At 42.5% G+C, this 24,346-nt stretch overlaps 1 protein-coding gene across 1 annotated transcript in view; it reads left to right on the top strand.

The window, feature by feature from the left end:
- Positions 1 to 23,759, top strand: part of itgbl1 (integrin, beta-like 1) — a 228,183-nt gene extending 204,424 nt beyond the window's left edge. Inside the window, exon 11 of the mRNA XM_043691272.1 lies at positions 23,052 to 23,759. Coding sequence (XP_043547207.1) covers positions 23,052 to 23,143 — 92 coding nt within the window. The 3' untranslated portion in view covers positions 23,144 to 23,759. The remainder of the gene's footprint in view (positions 1 to 23,051) is intronic.
- Positions 23,760 to 24,346: the final 587 nt, after the last annotated feature.

Raw genomic sequence — 24,346 nt, 5'->3', positions numbered from 1 at the left:
CTGAGGATTCACTTCACCCTCTGGAAATAGGCAACAGACTAACTGTTGTTGTTAGGCTAAGAACAGGATGCTTGTAAATGGGTATTGTCTGTAAATAAACATGGCAGTGCGTGATGTGTGACTCCAGAGCTGTCTTTCACCAGCTAGCCCTCTGGATAAGAACAAACATATCCTTCTATGCTGGAGAGGTGAACAGAGCAGCTGAAAATATTAGAAATGTAAGGCAGGTCATTTAAACAGAGAGAAACTAAATTGGGCTTCCATGCATGCACACACAATTTGCATAGCCCGATTGAAGTGACTGATCCATCTTAACTGATTATCATGAAATTTCTCTCAGTGTTTCTGCTTCTACTTACATCACACTCTTTTTGTGTTGCATAGAAACAGACTTCACTTGTAACAATCTTAAACACTCCAAACCATTCATTAGCACCCTACTCTTACCAATCACATTTCCTCTATATTACTCTGCAGGGCCATTACAATCCTGCCATTCTGTTGATTGCAGCTCTCTGCCCTGTCCACCTTCACCATGTTCAATCTTGTATAGTAGCATCATATGTCTCTTACATTAAAAAAAATCATGATTATTTAATCTTTCTTCTCTCTGTAATCTTTCTGTAATCCTCAACGGTTTAGTTTCATCATCCTCACTAGAAAAGAATCATAGAGATGTACAGCATGGAAACAGACCCTTTAGTCCAACCTGTCCATGCCGACCAGATATCCCAACCCAATCTAGTCCCACCTGCCAGCACCCGGCCCATATCCCTCTAAACTCTTCCTATTCATATACCCATCCAAATGCCTCTTAAATGTTGCAATTGTACCAGCCTCCACCACTTCCTCTGGCAGCTTATTTTATACACGTACCACCTTCTGTGTGAAAAGGTTGCCCTGTAGGTCTCTTTTATATCTTTCCCCTCTCACCCTAAACCCATGCTCTCTATTCCAAACCTTGCTGGCAAAATAGAAAGCTAGATCAAATAGGTAGATTGTGAAGAACATGTCTTAAATGAGGAGCGTAAGGAAATATTTAAGCATGGTATTCCAGAGCTTAGGCAGCTGTAGGGTGTCAAGAGTGTGGTGCTGGAAAAACACAGCAGGTTGGGCAGCGTCCAAGGAGCAGGAATCAGGATGAAGGGCTTTTGCTCAAAACATTGATTTTCCTGTTCCTTGGATGCTGCCTGACCTGCTGTGCTTTTCCAGCACCATACTCTTGACTTTAATCTACAGCATCTGTAGTCCTCACTTTCACCTAGCTATAGCGTGTCACCAAGTATAAAACCTCTAAAGAATGGTATTATGAGACAGCAAGAAAATAAAGGGAAGAACATTTAACTTCAACTTTACAAAGCCCTGGTGGGACAACAGCTGGAATAATTTTTACAGTTCACATCTCAGAAAGAGAGAGATTCAACGGAATGTTATCAGGGTTGTGAGAGTTAGATTGTGAGGAGAGATTACGAGAGTTGGAATCATAGAATTCCTGCAGTGTGGAAATAAGCTATTCAGCTCATCGAGTCCACACCAACCCTCCAAGGAGTATCTCACACAGACCTCCACCCCTATCCCTGTAACCCAACACTTCCCCAGGTTAATCCACATAACCTGCACACTATGGACTGTGGGAGAAAACCCACGCAGACATGCGGTGAATATGCAAACTGACACAGACAGTTGCCTGAGGGTAGAATTAAACCTGATTCCTTGGCACTGTAAGGCAGCAACGCTAACCAGTGAGCCACTGTGCCATGGGAATTGCAGAGTTGTAGGGAAGGAGGTTTGTTTGTAGTTCCAGGTATTTATAGACTAGGTGAATTGGCCATAGGAAATGTAGGGTCGTGGGGATGGGGGTGCTTGTTCTGTGTAGGGTGCTCTTCAGATAGTCAGTGCAGCCAACCTGGGCTGAATGGCCTCTTTGTGCACTGTAGGGATTCTATGAGACAGCTATGTAGTTTTTGTTTGGTCTTTGGTGTTAATCTGCTCCACTTGACCAGTTAATATGGTGGAAATGTTAGTGAAGAATCCCTCTTGCAGATAATCCACTGGCATCTGCTAAGGCACAATCTAGACCCCCGCCACTATTGTAGCAAACAGCTGGTAGAATGTGGCAGCTCCATTTTTCATTCCAAACAGCACGACAGTGAATGTGTAATGGTTCTGAGGGTTTAGCAGATGCACACTGTAACTTGGCCTCAGTACTAAGGTGTACTTGCCAGTAACCTTCTGTGAATTATACATTTGTCAAATATTCACTGCCGCTTCACTTTCTCCAGAATATTTTTCAGTATCGGTCATTTGGTTGTCGGAGATGAGATGTTTGTCTCATGGGCAGAGATTGAGCAGCATGTACTGTTTGGAGTTTAGAAGAATGGAAAGAGACCTAATTGAGATCTAGGGGATGCTGAAGGGATTGACAAAGTAGATGCAAAGAGGATGTTTCCTGAAATGGGCAAATCTAGAATGAGAGGTTTTATGTTAAGGGGTAGCAGATTAAAAACAGATGGGAAGAAATTATTTTTCTCAATGGTTGTTAATTTGTGAAACTCAGTAGCTCAGAGGGTGGTAGGTGCTGAGACATTGAGTAAATTTACAGGGGAGATGGACAGATTTTTAACTAGTAATGGGTTGAAGGGTTATGGAGACCAGGCAGGAGTTGAGGCCAAGATTAGATTCCCTCCAGTGTCCCTTCAAGTCCACATCGACTCTCCAAAGAGTAACCCACCCAGACCCATTTCCCTCTGACTAATGCACCTAACACTATAGGCAATTTAGCATGGCCAATTCACCGAACCTGCACATCTTTGGACTGTGGGAAGAAACCAGAACACCCAGGGGAAACCCACACAGATACAGAGCGAATGTGCAAACTCCATGTAGACAGTCACCCAAGGCTGGAATTGAACCTGGGACCCTGATGCTGTGAGGCATCAGTGCTAACCACTGAGCCATGAGATGAGACATGATATGATCATATCAAATAGTAGAGTGAGCTGTTGGGGATGAATTGGCTACTCCTGCTCCTAGTTCTTGTGTTCTTCTATGTCTATGAAATCAGCTGCTTGAAAGTAGTCTTGGGGAGCAATACTATCAGTCAGCAGCTGGAGATTTGTGTCCAATTCTCGACACTAGTCTTTTAGAAGAATGATAAGGCTTTGGAGAGGGTGCAGAGGAGATTCATGAGAATGATGTCAGGGATAATGGGCTTCAGTTATGTGGAGAAATTTGGATTGTTCTTTATTAAGAAATTACAGCAGGGAAGGCCATTCAGCCCACCTGGTCTGGGCTATCATGTATGTTCTATAGTAGCTTCCACTTCATCTCACCCCAATAGCATTTCCTTCCATCCCTTTTCCTGTCAGGTATTCATTCAGCTTGCCCTGAAATATGTCTGCACTATTCACCTCACCATTCCCTCTGATAGTGAGGTCCTCATTCTTACCACTCTCAGAGTGAAGCCATTTCTCCTGAAAGCCCTATTGAATTTATGAGCGATGATCTTACTGTTCTTTACGCAGAGAGTGGTAAGGGCGTGGAATGCCCTACCTGCTAATGTAGTCAACTCAGCCACATTAGGGAGATTTAAACAATCCTTAGATAAGCACATGGATGATTTTGGGATAGTGTAGGGGGACGAACTGAGAATAGTTCACAGGTCGGTGCAAGATCGAGGGCCGAAGGACCTGTTCTGCACTGTATTGTTCTGTGTTCTATGTTCTATCTTTTATTTATGGTCCTTTGTTCTGGAATGCCACAAATTGGAACATCTTCTTTATGTCTACCCTATTGAACCTCTTCACGGCTTGAAAGACCTCAGACCGGTCAGTCCCCAGCAAAGAGAAAACTATTGGGTAGTGGACTTGAAGAAGGTGAGTGGAAGAGATAGGAAGGAGCCATGTCCATTCCTATCAATGGAGATATCCCCTAGTGGTGAACAGCATTGTCTCCATTGATTTAATATAGCATTGGCCATGCTGTATTATCCATAATGTTCAGGGATGCGTAGGTTAAGTGTGTTAGCCATGGGAAGTGCAGGGTTACAGGGATAGGGTAGGGGATGAGTCGGGGAAGGTTGGTGTGGACCTGTTGGGCCAAATGGCCTGTTCCCATCCTCTGGGGGTTCTATAAAAATTCAGGTTGATTTAAGAGCTCGACAGCAGTTTTTGGATAGTTAAGCATGGCCATCCATCATGGGGAAGCTTCCAGCTTTCTGGACACAGCCAAATAGGAGGCTGCCCAGGGTCAAGAGCTCGTCCCAGGCTTGTTTTCAGCATTTTCTATATGACCAGAAAAGGAAAACCAAAACATGGCATTCCAGGAATTGACATGCATAAACTGAAACTTTTATTTTTGTTGGACTGTAATTGAAAAAAATTGCAATATTGTCATGTAGGTAATTGATATCCATCTCTGCATACCAAGTAGCTGTACTCAAAAATATACATGTCAACATCTGAGCATCAGGAACATTAAGCCAGGATTAATTGATCATTTTCCAGTCAGGAGCCACAGATTTTGTATCTGCAGCAGACAATTTTGTCGGACATTATTCTTTTGAGAGATGAAGATAATACTTAATGCTAAATCCTAATTTCAGTGTTGAGGGTTTCCGAAAGATGAGCATCCTTACAAATGTAATCATGACATTAGCATTAAAATATCACAGTCTTGGTAGGAGAGTGACCTTCTCTAGTTATTCACAAAGCATCTGTGCTCATTAGTTTAATGAGATGTTAATGAGGGCAGTCACCATGATTTTACACTGAAATTCAACATCTTAATCTCAGTTTAGCACTCAGGGGAACATCCAACCCCTCGAGCATGTTCTGCCATTCAATTAAATCATGGCTGATCTCTCTTGTAACTCACCTTCATTCTGTAATCCTCAGCCCTTCACCAAACCAAAACTATCAGTTTTGAAATTTTCAATTGATCCCTGCTATAGCACCTTTTTTTAAGAGAGTGAGTTCCAGATTCCCACTCCTTCTTATGTGAGACAGCGTACTCCTAATTTAAGTTCCTGCCCCTTGTTTATTAGCGATTATCTTTTGTTTATGGTCCTTTGTTCTGGAATGCCGCAAAGTGGAAACATCTTCTTTTAGTCTACCCTATCGAACCTCTTCGCAACTTGAAAGACCTCAGACCGGTCAGCCCCCAGCAAAGAGAAAATGAATGGGTCGTGGACTTGGAGAAGGTGAGTGGGAGAGATTGGAAGGGGCCATGTCCACTCCTATCAATGGAGATATCTCCTAGTGGTGGATAACATTGTCTCCATTGAGGTGGGCTGCCAATTTATTTGCCATGCTATCTTATCCATAATGTTCAGGGATGTGTAGGTTAAGTGTGTTAGCCATGGGAAATGCAGAGTTACAAGGATAGGGTAGGGGATGAGTCTGGGAGGGATGCTTTTTGGATGCCCCCTACCAATAGAGGAAATACCTGCCTTTATCAAAACCTCCAATTATCTTCAACACCTCAAATAGTAGATCCATACACTTTTGTATACGATGGAACACAAGCCTAATTCACATCATCTTAATTTAATGTTTTTTAGCATGAGAATTATTCTGGTGTATTTGCACTGCATGTTTTCAAGATCAGTATACCCTTCCTGATGTAGGAAGCGAGAGTAACCATTCACCCATTGAGGCTGATCATATATCGACCTCTATTCCAGTTCTGATGAAGTCTCACTGAACTCATAATGTTAACTCAGTTTTCTCTCTTCACAGATGTTCCAAGACCTGCTGAGTTTCTCCAGCACTCAGTATTCCATTGGCCTTTCTCGGTGCTTGCTGCACACATACTAACATTTCATGAACCATTAACAAGGACGCCCAGATCCTTTGGATACCTGCACTTCCCAGTCTTTCGCCAATTGAGAAATATGCTGCCTTTCTGTTTTTGTCAGACTTGAAGTCTCTGCTCCAAAAAGAATTGAATCTGAATCTTCTACAACTGCAGCTTAACATCAAACCTTTTGTTTTTCAGCTAATTTGAGATTTTGGATAAAGACCAACAGTCATTACAATCAAAGATGTTTTTTAGTGCCTGGTAACTAAGTTCTGTGACAATAAGGGCTGCATTCTCCCCACCCCCTGGAACTGAAGAGGATAGCAAAATAATACCACCTCCATTACCATCTCTGCTGACCTTCTCCAGGATGGGCAAGGGATGGGGATGAATGAGAAGGATGTGGGCAGCAAAGTGAAGCCACTCACCTCATTAATTGGAAATGTTGAAGGTATCAGGGAGCTCATTAACAGCTCACCTTCTGAATTTCCAAGAGTTTAGTGTGTGTGTTTGCATGTGTGTGCGTGTGTATGTCTGTGTGTGCATGTCTGTGTGGGCGTGTGTGTCTGTGTACGTGTGTTTGTGTGCGTGTTTGCATGTGTGCATGTGTGTCTGTGTATGTGTTTGCATATGTATGAGTCTGTGTGCGTGTACATGTGTATGTGTTTGCACATAAGTGCGTATGTGTCTTTTTGTGTGTTTGCATGTATGTGTGTCTATGTGCATGTGTGCCTGTGTAGGTGTGTGTATATGTGTGTGTTAGTGTATGTGTGTGTCTGTCTGCACATGTGTGTATGTATGTGAAGAGGTTGGAGCAGTGAAATAGGGGAGGTATTAGCATCTCCATGATACTGACCAGTTGAAGCTTGGCAGGATGAGAAACAGCACTGAAACAATTTTGTTGATGGAAAATTGTGCAACTTTGGAGAAAAGAACAATTGACCAGCGATGAAATTCTAATAATTGGCCTTTCCCTGTCCTACCCGATAACCCAGTTCTCTAGCTTCCCCAGATACACACAATCTTTTCCATTTTTGTAAGGAACTTGCAATGGGATGGGGGTGTCCTCCAGTTGTTGAAGTTCATGTGAATGGCATTGACAGAAGTAGAGTGAAAGATTCTGCGTAGAGAATATGAAGAACTAGCTACTAAATTAGAAAACAGAACCTCAAAGGTTATACCCTCCACATTTTAACCTGAGCTACGTACATAACATACAGAGGGTACATAAACATAGAGAGATAAGTATGTGACCAAAAGACTAGAGTGCGAGAAGTGAGCTCTTGTACTGTCGGAACAGTTTATATCTGTACCATGATGTGGTCAGTGTTCTCATTAACCACATAAATTAGGGAAGTGGAGAGGATTTGAAAAAAAATAGTGTCAAGGGATCAAATTGTGACAGTTGTGGTACTTCAGAAAGTAGGGATGTGAGAGGAAAGAGAGGAAAATTATAATATGGATAAAAGGATCAGAGACAGAGAAAAAAAAAACTTGGAACACAGGAATAATCCTAAAATAATTTACAAATAATAGTAATTACTAAGATAACAAAAGGCAAGACTAAAAGCTCTAAATTTATGCACATCATTCATCAAGTGAATGAATTGATGAGGCATATTGAAAAAAATAAATATGATCTGACAGCTAATACAGAAATGGGGCTGCAGGATGACATGGATTGGGTGCTGAATATTGATGGCTATTTGACATTCAAGAAAAATAGAAAGTTAGGCCAAGGTAGCACAATTAATTAAAGATGGTGTTTGTGTTAGAGATGGTTTGGGTTCAGGAGTCTGGGTGGAGACTTAGCCGAGGACAGGGGGTCTATCAGCACCAAACAGTCAAAGCCCAGAGCTCTAGAAGGCATTCTGTGCTAGGGTCAGGAAATACGCAGGTCTGAGAACGATGGTTCCTGTCCCTGTGACTGGGTGGAGATGAGCAATCGTGGGGAAGAAGTCACTAGTTGGAGTGCTCTACAGGCCCTTTAACAGGAGCATCAATGCGAGAAAATTATACCAAGATATTGAGTGCTTGTAATAAAGGGATGACAATAATTATGAGTGACTTTAATCTTCATATAAACTGGAAAAATCAAAGTGGCAGCTGTAGCCTGAATGACGAGTTCATAAAATGGTTTCAAGATAGCTTCTTAGAGGAGAATATTCTGGAACTGTTCCAAGAGCACGTTACATTAGCCTTGGTATCATATAATGTGACAGGATTAATTAATGATCCCAGAGTAAAGGCATCCCTAGGTAGCTGTGATCGCAGTATGATTAAAGCTTACGTCCGGATTGAAAGGGAGAATTCTGAGGCAAAGGCTGGTATTTTAAAGCTAGATAAGGGCAACTATCTGGATATGACAACTGAGCTAACAGAATTGAACTGGCGTATCAGGAAGGGGATGGATCAACAGAGAAAACAGTGCTTATGAATATTTTTCAGCTAAGTCCGCATTACGTTGAACTTTTAGAGAGATTTCCACCATGAAGTCTAATGAGTTTTCTTACCAAACATGTCTCATTAGCTACCTACCCTGCCCCACAGCATCAGCGATGCCCAATTCCAGCCCCATGTTGCCATGCACCATTATCAAAGCAGCTCATTACTCGCCAGATATCACAGACTTCACCACCATTCCTGGCACTTGTGCCATCTTGAAAAGCCCATTGCTTACCTGGCCAAACACTCTCAGTCCAGAGCTGCCCTACACAGTTCCTCTCATTTACCACCAAATAGCAGACAAAGGGAAATCCAACCCTGCTGTGCAGGCAGAGATTTAAGAGGTCCAGGGGACAGGATGGTGCAAAGATAGATTTTCCTCCTCCACCCCCAGGTCCAGCTGGGGAGGTGATGATCTAGTGGTATTATCATTAACTGTTAATATAGAGACCCAGGTAATGTTCTGGGCACTTGAGTTGGAATCTTGCAATGGTAGATGGAGGAATTTGAATTCAATTTTCTTTTAAATCTGCAATTAAGAGTCTAATGATGATCATGAATCCATTGTCAATTGTCAGGGAAAGCCCATCTGGTTCACTGATTTCTTTTAGGGAAGGAAACTGCCATCCTTAACTGGTCTGGCCTACATGTAACTCCAGACCCACAGCAATGTGGTTGACCTTCAACTGCCCTCTGGGCAATTAGGGATGGGCAATAAATGCTGGCCTAGCCAGCAATGCCCTGATCCCAAGAATGAAGTCAAAAAAAATGGTTGGAACAGATTGCAAGAGGTTCTACTTTTGTTTAAAAAGTAAGAAACTAAGTAAAGGAAATGATGGTCCTTTAGAGAGTGTGAATGGGGAGTTAGTAAATAATAGCTGGTGGATGAGATGAACAAATAGTTTGCTTATGTCTTCACTATATCGGGTACAAAAGATTTTCTATTCATAGCTGTTAGGAGGTATGGGATACAGGGAAGTTTGGCTGTCTGGATACAGAATAGGCTGCCTGAAAGAAGACAGCGAGTGGTAGTGGATGGAAAGTATTCCACCTGGAGATCGGTGACCAGTGGTGTCCCACTGGGATCTGTTCTTGGGTCTCTGCTCTTTGTAGTTTTTGTAAATGACTTGGATGAAGAAGTGAAAGGGTGGGTTAGTAAGTTTGCCAATGACACAAAGGTTGGTCGGGTTGTAGATAGTGTTAAGGACTGTTGCAGGCTATGACAGGATGCAGAGCTGGGCTGAGAAGTAGCAGGTGGAGTTCAACCTGCATAAATGTGAAGTGATTCATTTTGGAAGGTTGAATTTGAATGCTGAATACAGGGATAAGGATAGGATTCTTGGCAGTGTGGAGGAACAGCAGGATCTTGGGGTCCATGTACATAGATCCCTCAAAGTTGCCACCCAAGTTGATCGGGTTGTTAAAAAAGGCATATGGTGTTTTGGCTTTCATTAACTGAGGGATTGAGTTTAAAAGCCGCGAGGTTTTGCTGCAGTTCTATAAAACCTTGGTTAGACTACATTTAGAATATTGTGTACAGTTCTGGTCACCTTATTATAAGAAGGATGTAGATGCTTTAGAGAGGGTGCAGAGGAGATTTACCAGGGTGTTGCCTGGATTGGAGGGCTTGTCTTACGAAGCGAGGTTGAGTGAACTAGGGCTTTTCACACTGGAGAGAAGAAGGAAGAGAGGTGACTTGATAGAGATGTAGAAGGTAATGAGAGGCATAGATAGAGTAGATAGCCAGAGACCTTTCCCCAGAGCAGAAATGGCTGTCATGGGGGTGTCATTATTTTAAGGTGATTGGAGAAACGTATAGGGGAGATTTCACAGGTAGATTCTTTACACAGAGAGTGGTGAGTGCTTGGAATGCACTGTCAGCAGTGGTAGAAGAGTCAGAGACTTTAGGGACATTTAAGCGACTGCTGGACAAGCACATGGACAGCAGTAAGTTGAGGTTAGGTTGATCTTAGATTAAGATAAATGGTCGGCATAATACCATAGGCTGAAGGGCCTGTATTGTGCTGTACTGTTCTATGTTCTAGTTAGGAGAGTATATTATGAAACAGATTTAAAGAGGATGCAAACAGCTATCGATAAGTTAGATGAGTGGGCAAAATTGGATAGATGGAGAATCATATGGGAAAATGTAAAGTTGTTCACTTGGGTAAAAAAAATGAAAAAGCAGAGTAATACTTCAATGGAAAAACTGCAGAATTTTGAGGAGCAGAATGATTTTAGATGTTCCAGTGCATTAGTCACAAAACGTCAGTATGCAGGTACAGCACATAATCAAAAAAGGTAATGGGATATTATCCTTTATTACAAGAGGAACTGCACATAAATGTAGGGATGTTATGTTTCAGTCATACCAGGCATTGGTGAAACCACATCTCAAATACCATGCACAATTTGGTCTCATTGATTAAGGAAGGATGTAACTGCATTGGAGACGGTTCAAAGGTGGTTAGTAGATTGGCACCTGGAATGGACAGGCTGGTTTTTGAAAGATAGCTTTGACAAGCTGTTTTCGATGTAGTTTAGAAGTGAGAGGGTGACATATTAAAGTGTATAAGATGCTGAATGGTCTTGACAAGGTGTATGTGGAAAAGTCATTTGTTTTTGTGGGTCAGTCAAGAACTGAGGTGTGGGCCACTGTTTTAAAATTAATTGTCACCCTTTCAGAACAGAGATGTGGAGAATGTTTTTGTCCGAGGATTGTGCAACTTTGGAGTTCTCTCCTTTGATGGATAATGGAGATGGAGTCATTAAAGATAGATAGGCTCTTGTTGGCAGGAGAGTCAAGAGTTATTGCAGATAGATAGGAATGCGGAATTCAAAATATAAACGCATCAGGCACGATCTTGTTAAATGGTTGAGCAGTTTTGAGGGCCAAGTACTCTACTTTGGCTCTGATTTAATATGTTTACAGGACCTCATGTATAAAACAATTTCAATCAGAATGTGATCCACTTCCCTGCTGTCCTCTCTCCATTCCCACCTCCTTGCCACCCAACAATTCTGCAGCAGTCGTAGGGCTATTACGATCCGAGCGTGTGAAAATGCCACCAACTGGCAGGCTGCCACCTGAGCCAAGATTGATCTTCCCATCTGCTGATGCCCATCTCGAACAGGCACATCCTTCCTGGATTTCCCCCTATTGGAGTTGTCCGGTTGGACTTGACTGATCTGATCAGCCACTTTGGATCCCAAACAGGACTGCCATTTGCTCAAAGCAGCAGTTCCTCTTCTGTTTGGCAGAATCCAGGATGGGAATTGTGTGATACACCAATTACTTTGATTTTTCGCTTGAGAATTGTTCTGCTGATGCTTGACCTATTAAGCTGATGACCTGAGAATGCTGCAGCACGACACCCTATTTCTTGCCTCCAATAACAGAACCCGGATCACAGTGCTGATGGTTTGCTCAATCCATTTGAATTTAGCTAAACACAGTCATCCTGGGTCAGTCCAAGAACAGCGAGATAAGTGGAATAGGGACTTACTCAATTGCTCAATGTTTAGCATTCTTACCTCCAAGTCAAGAGGTTGTAAGTTCAAGGCCCACTTCAGAAATGTTGGCCCTGATACTGCAATGATCAGACAGACAGTGGAGCAGCACAGACTAGAGTTGTGAATTGAGGGACACTCCCTTCATTACTAGAATCCTGGGCACAATGACTCCAAGGGAATTGCCCCCTCCCCTGCAATTAGTCCCAACATCCATCCCCTCCACCACCCCGACTCCATTGGCTATGATATCTGCTGCCATACCTCTGGCTGTAAACCCAGGCCCTGGTATTTCGCTGCTGCCCCAAGCCCCAAATTCCATGCCAGCTTTAACACACCCACTAACAAGCCCCCTCCCCCATCTGCTGTAGGTAGTCCATCACTTACCTGGTACTAAACACCTTAACGAACTTAACACCTTACGGGAGGTGATGGCCTAGCAGTATTATCGCTGGACTGTTAATCCAGAAACGTAGGTAGTGTTCTAGGGACCTGGGCTCAAATCCTGCCACGGCAGATGGTGGAATTTGAATTCAGCAAAAGTCTGGAATGCAGAATCTAATGATGACCATGAATCTGTTGTCAATTGTCGTAAAAAACTCATCTGGTTCACTAATGTCCTTTAGGGAAGGAAACTACCATCCTTACCTGATCTCATGTTCATGTGACTCCAATCCCACAGCAATGTGGTTGACCTTTAATTGCTCAACTGGGCAATTAGGGATGGGCAACAAATGCTGATCTACCCAGCGATGTCCTCATCCTGTGAATGAATTTTTAAAAACTGCCTAACCTCCATACCTGCCTGACATACCTACCCTTACTTACTATTTAGAGTAATGACTTGGAGGATAGGGCAGAGTGTAATGTATCCAAATTTGCTTAAGATACAAAAACATGTGGGAAAGCATGTTGTGATGAGGACATGAGGAATCTGCAGGAAGATACAGATAGGTTGAGTGAACAGACAAAATCTTGGCAGATGGAGTTAAGTGTGTAGCTGTGCAGCCTAATAGGATGAATCAAGTGGCTGACGATTATTTAAATGGTGACAGATTCCAAAGAGGGTGCAGCACAGAGGGATTTGCATAAAACACAATAAGTTAGCATGCAGATGCAGTCAGTAGTTAAGACGACAGATGGAATTTTAACCTTTATTGCAGGGGATGGGAATTTAAGAATGGACAAGTCTTGTCACATCTGTACAGGGTGTTGGTGGGGTTGTACCTGGAGTACAGTGTACAGATTTGGTCCCCGTATTTAAAAAAATAGATTTGTATTGAAAATATTTCAAAAGATATTCATCTGACTATTCTTGGGGTGAAGGGGTTGACACAATGACTTTATTTAAAATTGGCTAAACACATAATGACTTTATTCATTGGAGTTTAGAAGAATAAGGGGTGATCTTAATGAAACACACAAGATTCTGAAGGAGTTTCACATGGTGGATATTGTAAACAGGTTTACACCCGTGGTTGGTTGGTTGGTTGGTTGGGGGGGTGGAGATCCCAAACTAGGAGACACAGCTACAGAATAAGGGGACACTCATTTAAACTGAAACTGAAATATGAAAGCATTTCTCCTCCCAGAGGATAGTGAATGTCCTCTACCTCAGGAAGTTGTGGGGGCTAGCTCACTGAAAGTATTTACAGAGGAAATGGGTCGATTTTTGAAATATTGAGGAGTTCCTGTCTATGAGGAGCTCACACAAAAGAGACATTGAGGTTTGGAGCAGATGATCTTCACATGTATTTGAGATGTTAGATTATAGAGAATGGTGGAGCAGGTGGGCTTGGAGGGGGGCTACGCCTGGTACTATTTTTTTGTGTTCTTACATTGCAGCTATCAGTATGTCTGTCACACTGCATGGACCTGCTGTAAAAGGGCGAGGGTTACCATTTCTAGACAATCTTACACTATGGTAGAACTGTGTTGATTTCAGCTACACGCCACATTTCTGATGGACCTGGGATCAGAATTCCAAACTAGAAATACGGAGCGCAATACTAAAGTGAAAAAGAAAATGAGAGAAGTAGCAATCTGGCTGTAATTGCCACTCTTTGGGATGTTGAGATCCAGGCTGACACTCCCAGTGTATTACTGATGAATTGCAGCAAAGGGGGGACACTGAAGGACTCTGCACTGTCACAGGGTCAGTACTGAGGGAGCGCTGCACTGTCAGAGGGTCAGTACTGAGGGTGTGCTGCACTGTCAGAGGGGCATTACTGAGGGTGTGCTGCACTGTTGGAGGGTTAGTACTGAGGGAGCGCTGCACTGTCACAGGATCAGTACTGAGGGAGCACTGCACTGTCAGACGGTCAGTCCTGAGAGAGTGCTGCACTGTCAGGGTCAGTACTGAGGGAGTACTGCACTATTAAAGGATCAATGCTGAGGGAGTGCTGCACTGTCAGGCGGTCAGTAATGAGGAAATGCTGCACTGTCCGAGGGTCAGAGCTAAGAGAGTGCTGCACTGTCACAGATTCTGTATTGAGGGAGTGCTGCACTGTTGGTGGGTCAGTACTGAGGGAACACTGCACTGTCAGAGGGTCAGTACTGAGGGAGGGCTGCACTGTCAGAGGGTTAGCACTGAGGGAGTGCAGCACTGTCAGAGGGTCAGTACTGAGGGAGCAATGCACTGATAGAGGGTCAGTAGTGATGGAATGCTGTACTGTCAGAGAGTCTGTATTGAGGGAGTGCTGCACTGTTGAAGGGTTAATACTGAGGGAGCACTGCACTGTCAGAGGGTCAGTACTGAGGGAGTGCTGCACTGTCAAGAGGGTCAGCACTGATGGAGTGCTGCAATGTCAGAGGGTCAGTATTGAGGGAGTGCTGCACTGTCAGATGGTCAATACTGAGGGAGTATTGCAATGACAGAGGGTCAGTGGTGAAGGAGTGCTGCACTGTCAGAGAGTCAGTACTGATGGAGTGCTGCACTGTCAGAGAGTCAGTACTGAGGGAGTGCTGCACTGTCAGAGGGTCAGTACTGAGGGAGTGCTGCACTTTCAGTGGGTTAGTACTAAGGGAGCACTACACAGTCCAAGACTCAGTATTGAGGGAATACTGCACTGTCAGAGGGTCAGTACTGAGGGAGCACTGCACAGTCCGAGGGTCACTAGTAAGGGAATGCTAAACTGTTAGAGGGTCAGTTCTGAGGGAGTGCTATACTGACAGAGGGTCAGAACTGAGGGAGCATTGCACTGAAGAGGGTCAGTACTGAGGGAGCGCTGCACTGTCAAAAGGTCAGTACTGAGGGAGCATTGCACTGAAGAGGGTCAGTACTGAGTGAGCACTGTATTGTCAGAGGGTCAGTTCTGAAGGAGTGCTGCACTGTCAGAGGGTCAGTCCTGAGGGAGTGCTGCACTGTCAGAGGGTCAGTATTGAGGGAGCAATGCACTTTCAGAGGTTCAGCGCTGAGGGAGTGCTGCACTCTCAGAGTTTCAGTACTGAGGAAGTGCTGCACTATTAGACAGTCAGTACTGAGGGAATGTTGATGGAGCGTCAATACTAAAGCAGTTCTATACTGTTGGAGGGGTAGTGATGAGGAAATATTGCATAGTTAGAGGATTAGTACTGAGGGAGTAATACTAAGGAACAATATTGAGGGAACGCTGCACAGTCAGAGGGATTTCTATTGAGGGAGCATGACACTTTTTGACAGGCTTCACTGATGGGATGCTACACTGTCAGAGAGCTTCCTGAGATGGTGCTCTACTTTAAGAAGGATATTATTGGAAGAGCTACACTGTGAGAGGGGCAGTACTGAAGGAATGCTATTTTGTTGCTGGGGTATTACAGAGAGCGAGAAAGAGAGTTAGACTATTGGTAGATCAGTACTGAAGGAACACCTGACTGTTTGAGCGTCAATTCTGAGAATGTGCCACACAGCCAAAGGTCAGGACTGATAGAATGCTGTGCTGTCAGTGAATAAGTTTAAAAGAACTGCTGCACTGAGGAAAGTGCCAGGAACATTCCTTAGTCTTTCAATATCCCATAAAAGGGGGTTTGCACCAAGACAGTGCTGCATTGCTGGAGGGGCAATTTAAAGGATTTTGCTATAGTCTCAGAGGCATTACTGGGGGAATGGTGCCCTATCAGGCACCTACACTAAGACAGCAACTTTGTCACAGAGGGCAACACTGAGGATACCCTGCAATGTGGGACAGGTAATACACTGAAGGAAGGCCGCAATGTCAGTATTGAGGGAGTGTTGCAGAGGGGCATAATCGAGGTAGTGTTGTCCTGTCAGAGATGCAGTACTCCCTTAGTAATTAAGACAGTAACATGCTGTCAGATGGTCAATACTAAGGAAGTGTTGCATTGACAGAGGGTCAATCCTTTGGAATTCTGTACTGTCAGAGTGGCAATACTGAGGGAGTGTTGCATTATTGGACAAGTGCTGTCACAGCATCAGTTTGATGGAGTGCTGAACTGTTAAGAGGTTCCGTTCTGAGGAAGCACTGCATTGTTGGAGGATTATTATAAGGAACAGCTGTATTGTCAAAGAGTTGGTGCTGAGGAGTGCAGTACTGTTGGAGGTGCAACACCAAGCAAATGCCACACTTTCAAAGGAACTGCACTGAAGAAACATTGCATTACTGTAAGGGCAGTGCTGAGGGGCTACTGCACTCTCAGAGGAATAACGCTAAGGGAATACTAAGGGAATAAGGGAATGTGGGCGGCACAGTGGCACAGTGGTTAGCACTGTTGCCTCACAGCTCTAGAGACCCGGGTTCATTTCCCGCCTCAGGCGACTGACTGTGTGGAGTTTGCATGTTCTCCCCGTGTCTGCGTGGGTTTCCTCCGGGTGCTCCGGTTTCCTCCCACAGTCACAAAAATGTGCAGTTTAGGTGAATTGGCCGTGCTAATTTTGCCCGTAGTGTTAGGTAAGGGGTAAATATGGGGGAGTGGGTCTGGGTGGGTTGCGCTTCGGCGGGTCGGTGTGGACTTGTTGGGCCGAAGGGCCTGGTTCCACACTGTTAGTAATCTAGTTCTTACTGCACTTTTCAGATGGTATGCACAAAAGAGTGCGGCACTGTCACAGGCAGTACTGAGGAAATGGTGCATTGTTGGATTGTCAGCATTGAGGTAGCACCGCACTGTTGGAGGGGAAGTAACAAGAAAACACTGCATTATCAGAGGAGCAGTATTGATGCAGTGCTGCGCAGCCAGAGGGCAGGCTGTTAGAGCAGTACTACTTAAAGTGCTGCGCTGAACGATGGTCTGTATCGTCAAGTGCTGCAGTCTGATGTTCCCTTAAATAGTACCCCGCTAATAGCATGGCACTCCCTCTTTACTGCTTTAGAATTACAAAAAACTTACAACATTAAAAAATTGGTCATTTTGTCAAAGTGGCCACTGCACCACATGACCCTCCTCCCATCCGTCCAGTCCTTTCTCCCTCATGTAGCCATCGTGCTTCCCATAAAATGCATCCTTATTATTCATCTCAACCACTTCCTGTGGTAGCATCTTCCATATTCTCACCACATTGTGGGTAAAGAAGTTTCTCTTAAATTTTCCCATGGATTTATTGATGAGAATCTTATATTAATGGCCAATAAAATATTGAGAATGGTATAAATCCTGAATAACAGAAAATGCTGGAAATATTCAGCAGGCAAGGCATCATCAGTATAGAGAGAAACAGAGTTAATAATTTAAATTAGTGACTGGATAATGTATATATGGTCCTTTGGCTTGGATTCCCCCATTAGTGGAAACATCATCTTTATGCTTATCCTCTTAAACCCCCCCCCTTCACAAAATAACTTTATCAGAGCAGCTCCCAGCTTCTCGTTTCCTGAAGAAAACAACAAGTCTGTTCATACTTTCCTGAATATTATAAACACATGGTTTAGTCACAAGTTTGCAAATCCATTCTGAATATATCCCAGAGCCTCTATTACCTTACATTAATATGAAGATAAGAACTATTCACAGTGTTCTGGTTCTGCTACTTATTGTAAAATGCCAGGCTGAACTCAGTGTTCAAATTCTTGTGTGTGACTCAAACTGACAGGCTCCTGGCCCATGAAACAAACCTTCATTCACTTTCTAACCACATATAGATTTTCTTTCCTGAAGGAATTAATTAATATAGTATTAGATGATTATCCACTGCCCTGTTAGTGTAACTGGGTGAGAAGAGACAATTGGTGGTTTCTCCTAGTACTCCTATTGGATTTCTAATTTGTCTCAGCCACCAGCCGCATATATGCACTACACATTTTAATAGAGGAGCACTTAGCCCCTCAAACCAATACCATGATTCAGTGAGATAATGTCTGATTTGTGGCCTTACTTCATATGGAGTGTCTATGTCTCACATCTCTTAATACCATTGGTTAACAAAAGTCCATCATTGTAACATTAATGACTGGTCTATAACGTTGTGCCATTTCTGGAAGAAAATTTTGAAATCTAACATGCTTCAATGTGTAGGAACATTTCAATCCTGAAAGATCAGGCTCTAAATTTTGGATGTGTGCCCTAGTCCAAAATCTCCAACCAGTGGAAAATACTCCCTCCTATCTTCTCCCCTCAATATCTTGAAAACTTAGATCAAATTGCCCCTTGACCTGCTAAATCCAAAGGCATGCCACCCTGGTTTGTGCAATTTCACCTTGTAATTTAACTCTTAGATATTATTCTGGCAAATTTGCACACCCTCCAAAACTAACATGTCCTTCTTAAGCTGAGGTGACTAGAACTGCTCTCAGTAACCCATATGTCATTAACAAGGTACAGATCCTTTGTGTTTTGAATTCTCTTTTAATAATGTAGTGCTCTGAGTTGGGGAAGCATTACATCATCGCACTTTCAAAAATAGAATTCATAAATTTCAATGTAATACTCTGCATGAGATTGAACCAATAATTTTTTTTACAATCTTAACACTGTGCATCACTGCATTTCAGCAATCATTTTATCTTTTTGCTGATGGTATTGTCTACAAATTTCAGTGAGCAGTTCAAAATCCAATCTTAGATTGCCTTATAAATTACCACTAAAACTGATTGTCTGAAAACTGACTTCATTGTTATTTGTGGGTGTCTACTTTACACAAGGGGTTTCAAATCTAAAGTACTTCATTGGCTTAAAAGTGCTCTTGGATGGCCCGAGGCTCTGAAAGACACTGTGGAAACATTTTAATTTACTCATGGGATGATGGCGTCGCTGGCTGGGCCGGCATTTATTGGGAGAAAGTGAGGTTTGTGGATGCTGGAGATCAGAGTCAAAGAGTATGGTGCTGGAAAAGCGCAGCCGGTCAGGCAGCATCCAAGGAGCAGGAGAGTCGATGTTTCGAGCATAAGCTCTTCATCAGGAATGTGATGAAGGGCTTATGCCTGAGTCGTCGATTCTCCTGTTCCTCGGATGCTACCCGGCCGGCTGTGCTTTTCCAGCAGCACACTCTTCAGGCCAACATTTATTGCCCATCCCTAGTTGACCTTGAGAAGGTGGTGTTGAGCTGCCTGTAGGTTGGCTCACAATGCTTTAGGGAGGGAATTCCAGGATATTGACCCAACGACAGTGAAGGAATGGCAATTTTTTTTAACATCAGGATGGTGAGCGGCTTGAAGGGGATCTTGCCAGCGGTGGTGTTCCAAAGTATCTGCTACCCTTGTCCTTCTGGACGGAAATGGCATGGGTTTGGAAGGTGCTATCTAAGGATCTTTGGTGAATTTCTGCAGCGCGTCTTACTGATAGTACAAACTGCAGCTACTAAGGGTTGGTAGTGGATGTTTGTGGATGTGGTGCTGATCAAGTGGGCTGCTTTTTCCTGGATGGTGTCAACATTCTTGAGTGTTGTTGCAGCTGCAGCCATTCAGGCAAGTGGGGAGTATTCCATCACACTTCTGACTTGTACCTTGTCGACAGGCTTTGGGGAGGCAGGAGGTGAGCTACTCGTCTCAATATTCCTAGCCTTCTGATTTGCTCTTGTAGCCACAGTGTTTATGTGGCAAATCCAGTTGAGTGTCAGGTCAATGCTAAGCCCCAGGATGTTGATGGTGGGCAAATTCTGTGATGGTAAGGGGCAGTGGTTAGACTGCCTCTTGTTAGAGTTGGTCATTTGTGTGGCGCAAATGTTAATTTTGTTACTTGTCAGGCCAAACCTGGATCTTGGCCAGATCTTGTTGCATTTAAACATGAACTGTTTCAGTATCTGAGGAGTGCTGAACATTGTACAATCATCGGCAAAAATCTCCACTTCTGACCTTATGATGGAGGGAAGGTCATTAATGAAGCAGGTGAAGATGGTTGGGCCTAGGAAATGACGCTGAGGAACGCAACGTTTTCTTTCTGATTGAGAGAAGATTTCACAGAAGAATGAGAAAAAGTAAATCTATCACAACATGAGTGCAAGCCACTTACATGCAAATTTTCTCAATTCTTTCCACTTAAAATTGACATAACTATGGACTTGCAAAAACAAGTTCTAGAAAATTCTGAATAAGCTGCTGAAAGCTGCTTAAAATATGTTGTCACATGAGGAAGAAACCATTTTGAGTGGTGACATTGTGTAATTTTTAAACGTCTCTACAAGGCTGGTTTCTAAATTCTACATTTGTTCTAAAGTCACATTGCACAATTCACTACAACAAACTGTGCCTCAATCCTATGGACAGAAGCCATAAAAAAAGCTGGCCTATCAAAACATGAACCTTTGCCATATTTATACCTCTTGACAAACCTATATGAAATTCCATGGAAAATGGTGAGAAATGTTTAAGTCAGTGGAGAGTAAGAGAGAAAGCAAATTAGTTTCTAACAAATATGGGGAATAAAAATTTGCTTTATTCTAAAATGCTATGTCCAATCATACATAACTCAAAAGCAGCACTTTTGCAGTAAAATTATTTATAGAACATTGTCAGAATGAGGAAATGTTTGACATTCCAATGGTTAAACTAAAGATTTACACAGGGATTAACGATGTCACATTAACTAGTACATCAGCAACAGAAGGATCTTGAGAACAGCAAATAGCATTTAAAAAAAATTAATTCATAACTCTGAGCATCACTTGCAATTCCCTAAGTGCCCTTGAGAAGCTGGTGGTGAGCAGTCTTCTTGGACCCTCCTTTTCAGGAGGGAAATCAAGGATTGTGACCCACTAACAAATACACGCTCACGGTCCTTGTCCTTCTGGGTGGTGGAGGTCAGTGCTGAATTAAATAATGCAGCTTTCCTGGTATTTCTGGAATTTCTAGTTTCCTGCATTTACTATCATAGAACACCTTTAAATGCCCTCCAGTCATAGCTGCAATTATTTTTGAAATGGATGAATCTGCAGCTCACATTGAAATGGTACGAATATATTTCAGATTAATGGTGATACTGAAGAGGACAAAATTGGATAGCAGAATTTATTTTTTTTTACAAAAAGCTAATAAGTTCTGCCAAATTGCATTATAGAACAGTTACAGAAGGAAGCTACTTGACACATTGCGGCTGTCACCTCTCTAAGATAGTAGCTCTCCCATTTCTTTTCCTCATTGCCCTGCAAATTGTTCATCCTCAGAGAATTATCCAATTCCTTTTTGAATTGAATCTTCCACCAGTCTGAAATTTGGAAAGCTGGTGTACTCCAGATCTTCACTACTCTCTGTGCAACAAGCCTTTCTTTGTGTTGCGATTGGATTTTTTTGCTCATCACTTTAAATTGGTGTCACCTGATTCCTACCTCTTATGATTTGAGCCCATCTATACTGTCAAGTAACCTCCTGATTTCAAAGATGTCTATTAAACTTTCTCTCAATTTTTTCTTCATGAAGGAGAGTAGTATCAGATTCTTCATTCTATCAATATTCAGTTCTACTATTCTTCTAAATCTTTTGTGCGCTATCTCTTATACTTTCACATTTTTCTTAAAATGTACGACCCAGAATTGCATTCCAGCTGAGGCTGAACCGGTGCGTGATAAAAGTTTACCATAGCTACCTCACTTTTATAACCTATGTCCCTATTTATACCATCCCAGAACACCATACGCTTGAGTTTCACAATCTGCTCAACAGCTTCAACAATTAACCACTTATTCCCCCAATAACCTGTATTCCCACACACCAACTGCAATGCTTCCCTTTACTTTCAAATGCCTCCGCTCATTCCTCCTAGCACCACTTCACACATTTGTGTATTAAATTTAATCTGCCACATGTCCGCTCATTCCACCAGCCTGACTACATGGTGTTGAGGTTTATCACTGTTCTCCTCACAGGTCACAGTGCATCTAAGATTTAGTCATTGACAGATTTTGAATTGTGGCTTACACATCTAGATACAAGCCATTAACACTTATCGAATAAAATCAGTGCTTCTCATACTGACCACTGGGGAACCTCACTCTTTCACTTCCTCCCGTCCAAAAATCAACTGGTTGTTGCTATTTTCTGTTTGCTGTCACTCAATCAACTTCATAGCCATGCCTCTATTTGATGCAGTTTAAATTTGCTGACAAGTCTGTACGTGCCACTTGTCAAATGATTTTTGGGAGCCCTTAGATCAACCACCTTAGCCCCATTAACTCATCCCATTACCTCATCAAAAAACTCAAAAAAGTTGGGTACATAGCAATTGCCCCATACAGCAAATTTGTGCTGGTTTAGTTTGTTTAATCCATTTTCCAAGCAACTGTTCATTTTGTCCCAGACCACTATTTCTAAATGTTTTATATCCACTGAGGTTAAACTGAATGGAATGTAGTTGGGTTTATGTTTAAAGCATTCTTCGAACAACAAGTAACATTTGCAATTCTCCAGCGCTTCCATAATTCCATAATTTCCATCCTTACTTCCTTCAGCGTCCTTGGATGCATCTCATCTGATCCTAATGTCTTATCAACTTCCAGTACATGTCAGCCTAATACCACCTCTTTAATGGTTAGCATATTCAACTATCTCCTCTTTCAATATGACTTTAGTCAGAAGTCACATGACATCAGGTTATAGTACAACAGGTTTATCTGAAATCACATGCTTTCGAAGTGCTGCTCCTTCATCAAGTGAAGTGATTTCAGAAACTTGTGATTTCAAATAAACCTGTTGGATGAGAACCTGATGTCATGTGACTTCTGCCAACACTGGCACCTCAACAATATGACTAAATCAAGAATTGTAAACCATAAAATCTTTCAATTGGGATTCTTCCCAGAACTGCCAAGATGTTGATCAAACACCTCTGAATAATATGATGTTAAGAGACAATGACAGAGGTAATCTACAATTTATTTAGAGAATCAGCACTCCATACTCTTGTGTTGTAACTGGAACATGTCTTTCTTTGCAACACAGGGAACGGTGTCTGCGATTGTGGAATCTGTAACTGCTTTGATGAATGGACCGGGAATGCCTGTGAACTCTGGATGGGTTTGGAAAGCTTCTGAAGATTGCACACTAATGGGGAGGACTCTTGAATATGGTTTATCTTCTGCTGCACAACTTATGATATAATCAGAACCAGCCTTTGAAACATGTGAGAATTTACTTGGTAACATATCAATGTTAGATTTGCTACTGGGCTTGTACCATCAGAAACTAATAGCTTCATTGCCAACACATCAATACAAGTGGCAAATGACCTTTAGTGATAACTGTACTGGGTTTATTAGCATGAGTGCCAGACAGCCATGGTTCTATTATGCCTTTTAATGAGACGAGCTTCAATAACTAATAATCTACAGATATGCCAGCAAACTGTTTTCTTGTATGCCAAGCAATTGCTTAGAAATTGAGGTCATAGCTATAATTTTGGTTGTTGGAGGCAAATATGCCACTCATTATGAAGAGAATCTGTTGGCAGTAAATCTGCAGATGGCCAAGAACTTTGACTCATCTGCAAATGATTGTTGCAATAAATATGGACTGGTTTTAGAAACTGCCTGTTCTGACAGTCACTCAATAGTAATTTAAACAACTCCTCCACTTTGTGTAGCCTTTCTCAATCATGCTTTTACAAAGATGTACTTAAACTTTGGATAAAATAAAAGATATTTTGAAGCACTCTCTGTGATTCTCCAATCTGTACAAATTCAATCCATTATTTCTAATAACAGATAAAATGGTTAATTTCTCCATTGGAAGAATTCCTGAAAAAGGTCTTCAATATAAGACGGTCATGAATAAATTCAATAGGAAACTCAAGAGATTGATGAGAATGTGGAATTTGCTATTATAAGGGGAGGTTGAATAAACAATATTGAACATTTAATACACTTAAGAGAAAGCTGGATAAACTCAAGAGAAAAAGCAGCATAAGGATAAAAATGAGATGTGGAGATGAAATGGAGCAGAAGGAGACTCAGGAACAGCAAAATCACCAGCATGGGCCGAATGGCACTATTTCTCTGATGTACATTGTGCTTGTGCACACAGTGGTACAAGTGATGTTGCTTGTCAGGAGTATGATTCCTATCATAAAAATGTTGTGCACAGGTGGTGTATTGGAGAAGGATTCACATTTTTGGATCATTGGAATCTCTTTTGGGGTAGAAGTGACCTGTACAAGAAGGACGGATTGCACCTAAATTGGAAGGGGACTAATATACTGGCAGGGAAATTTGCTAGAACTGCTTGGGAGGATTTAAACT

The sequence above is a fragment of the Chiloscyllium plagiosum genome, chromosome 6 (genome assembly GCF_004010195.1).
Source record: "Chiloscyllium plagiosum isolate BGI_BamShark_2017 chromosome 6, ASM401019v2, whole genome shotgun sequence".
In the NCBI taxonomy this organism is placed as follows: Eukaryota; Metazoa; Chordata; class Chondrichthyes; order Orectolobiformes; family Hemiscylliidae; genus Chiloscyllium; species Chiloscyllium plagiosum.
The sequence above is the reverse complement of the archived record's forward strand: the minus strand, read 5'-3'. Positions and strand labels throughout refer to the sequence as shown.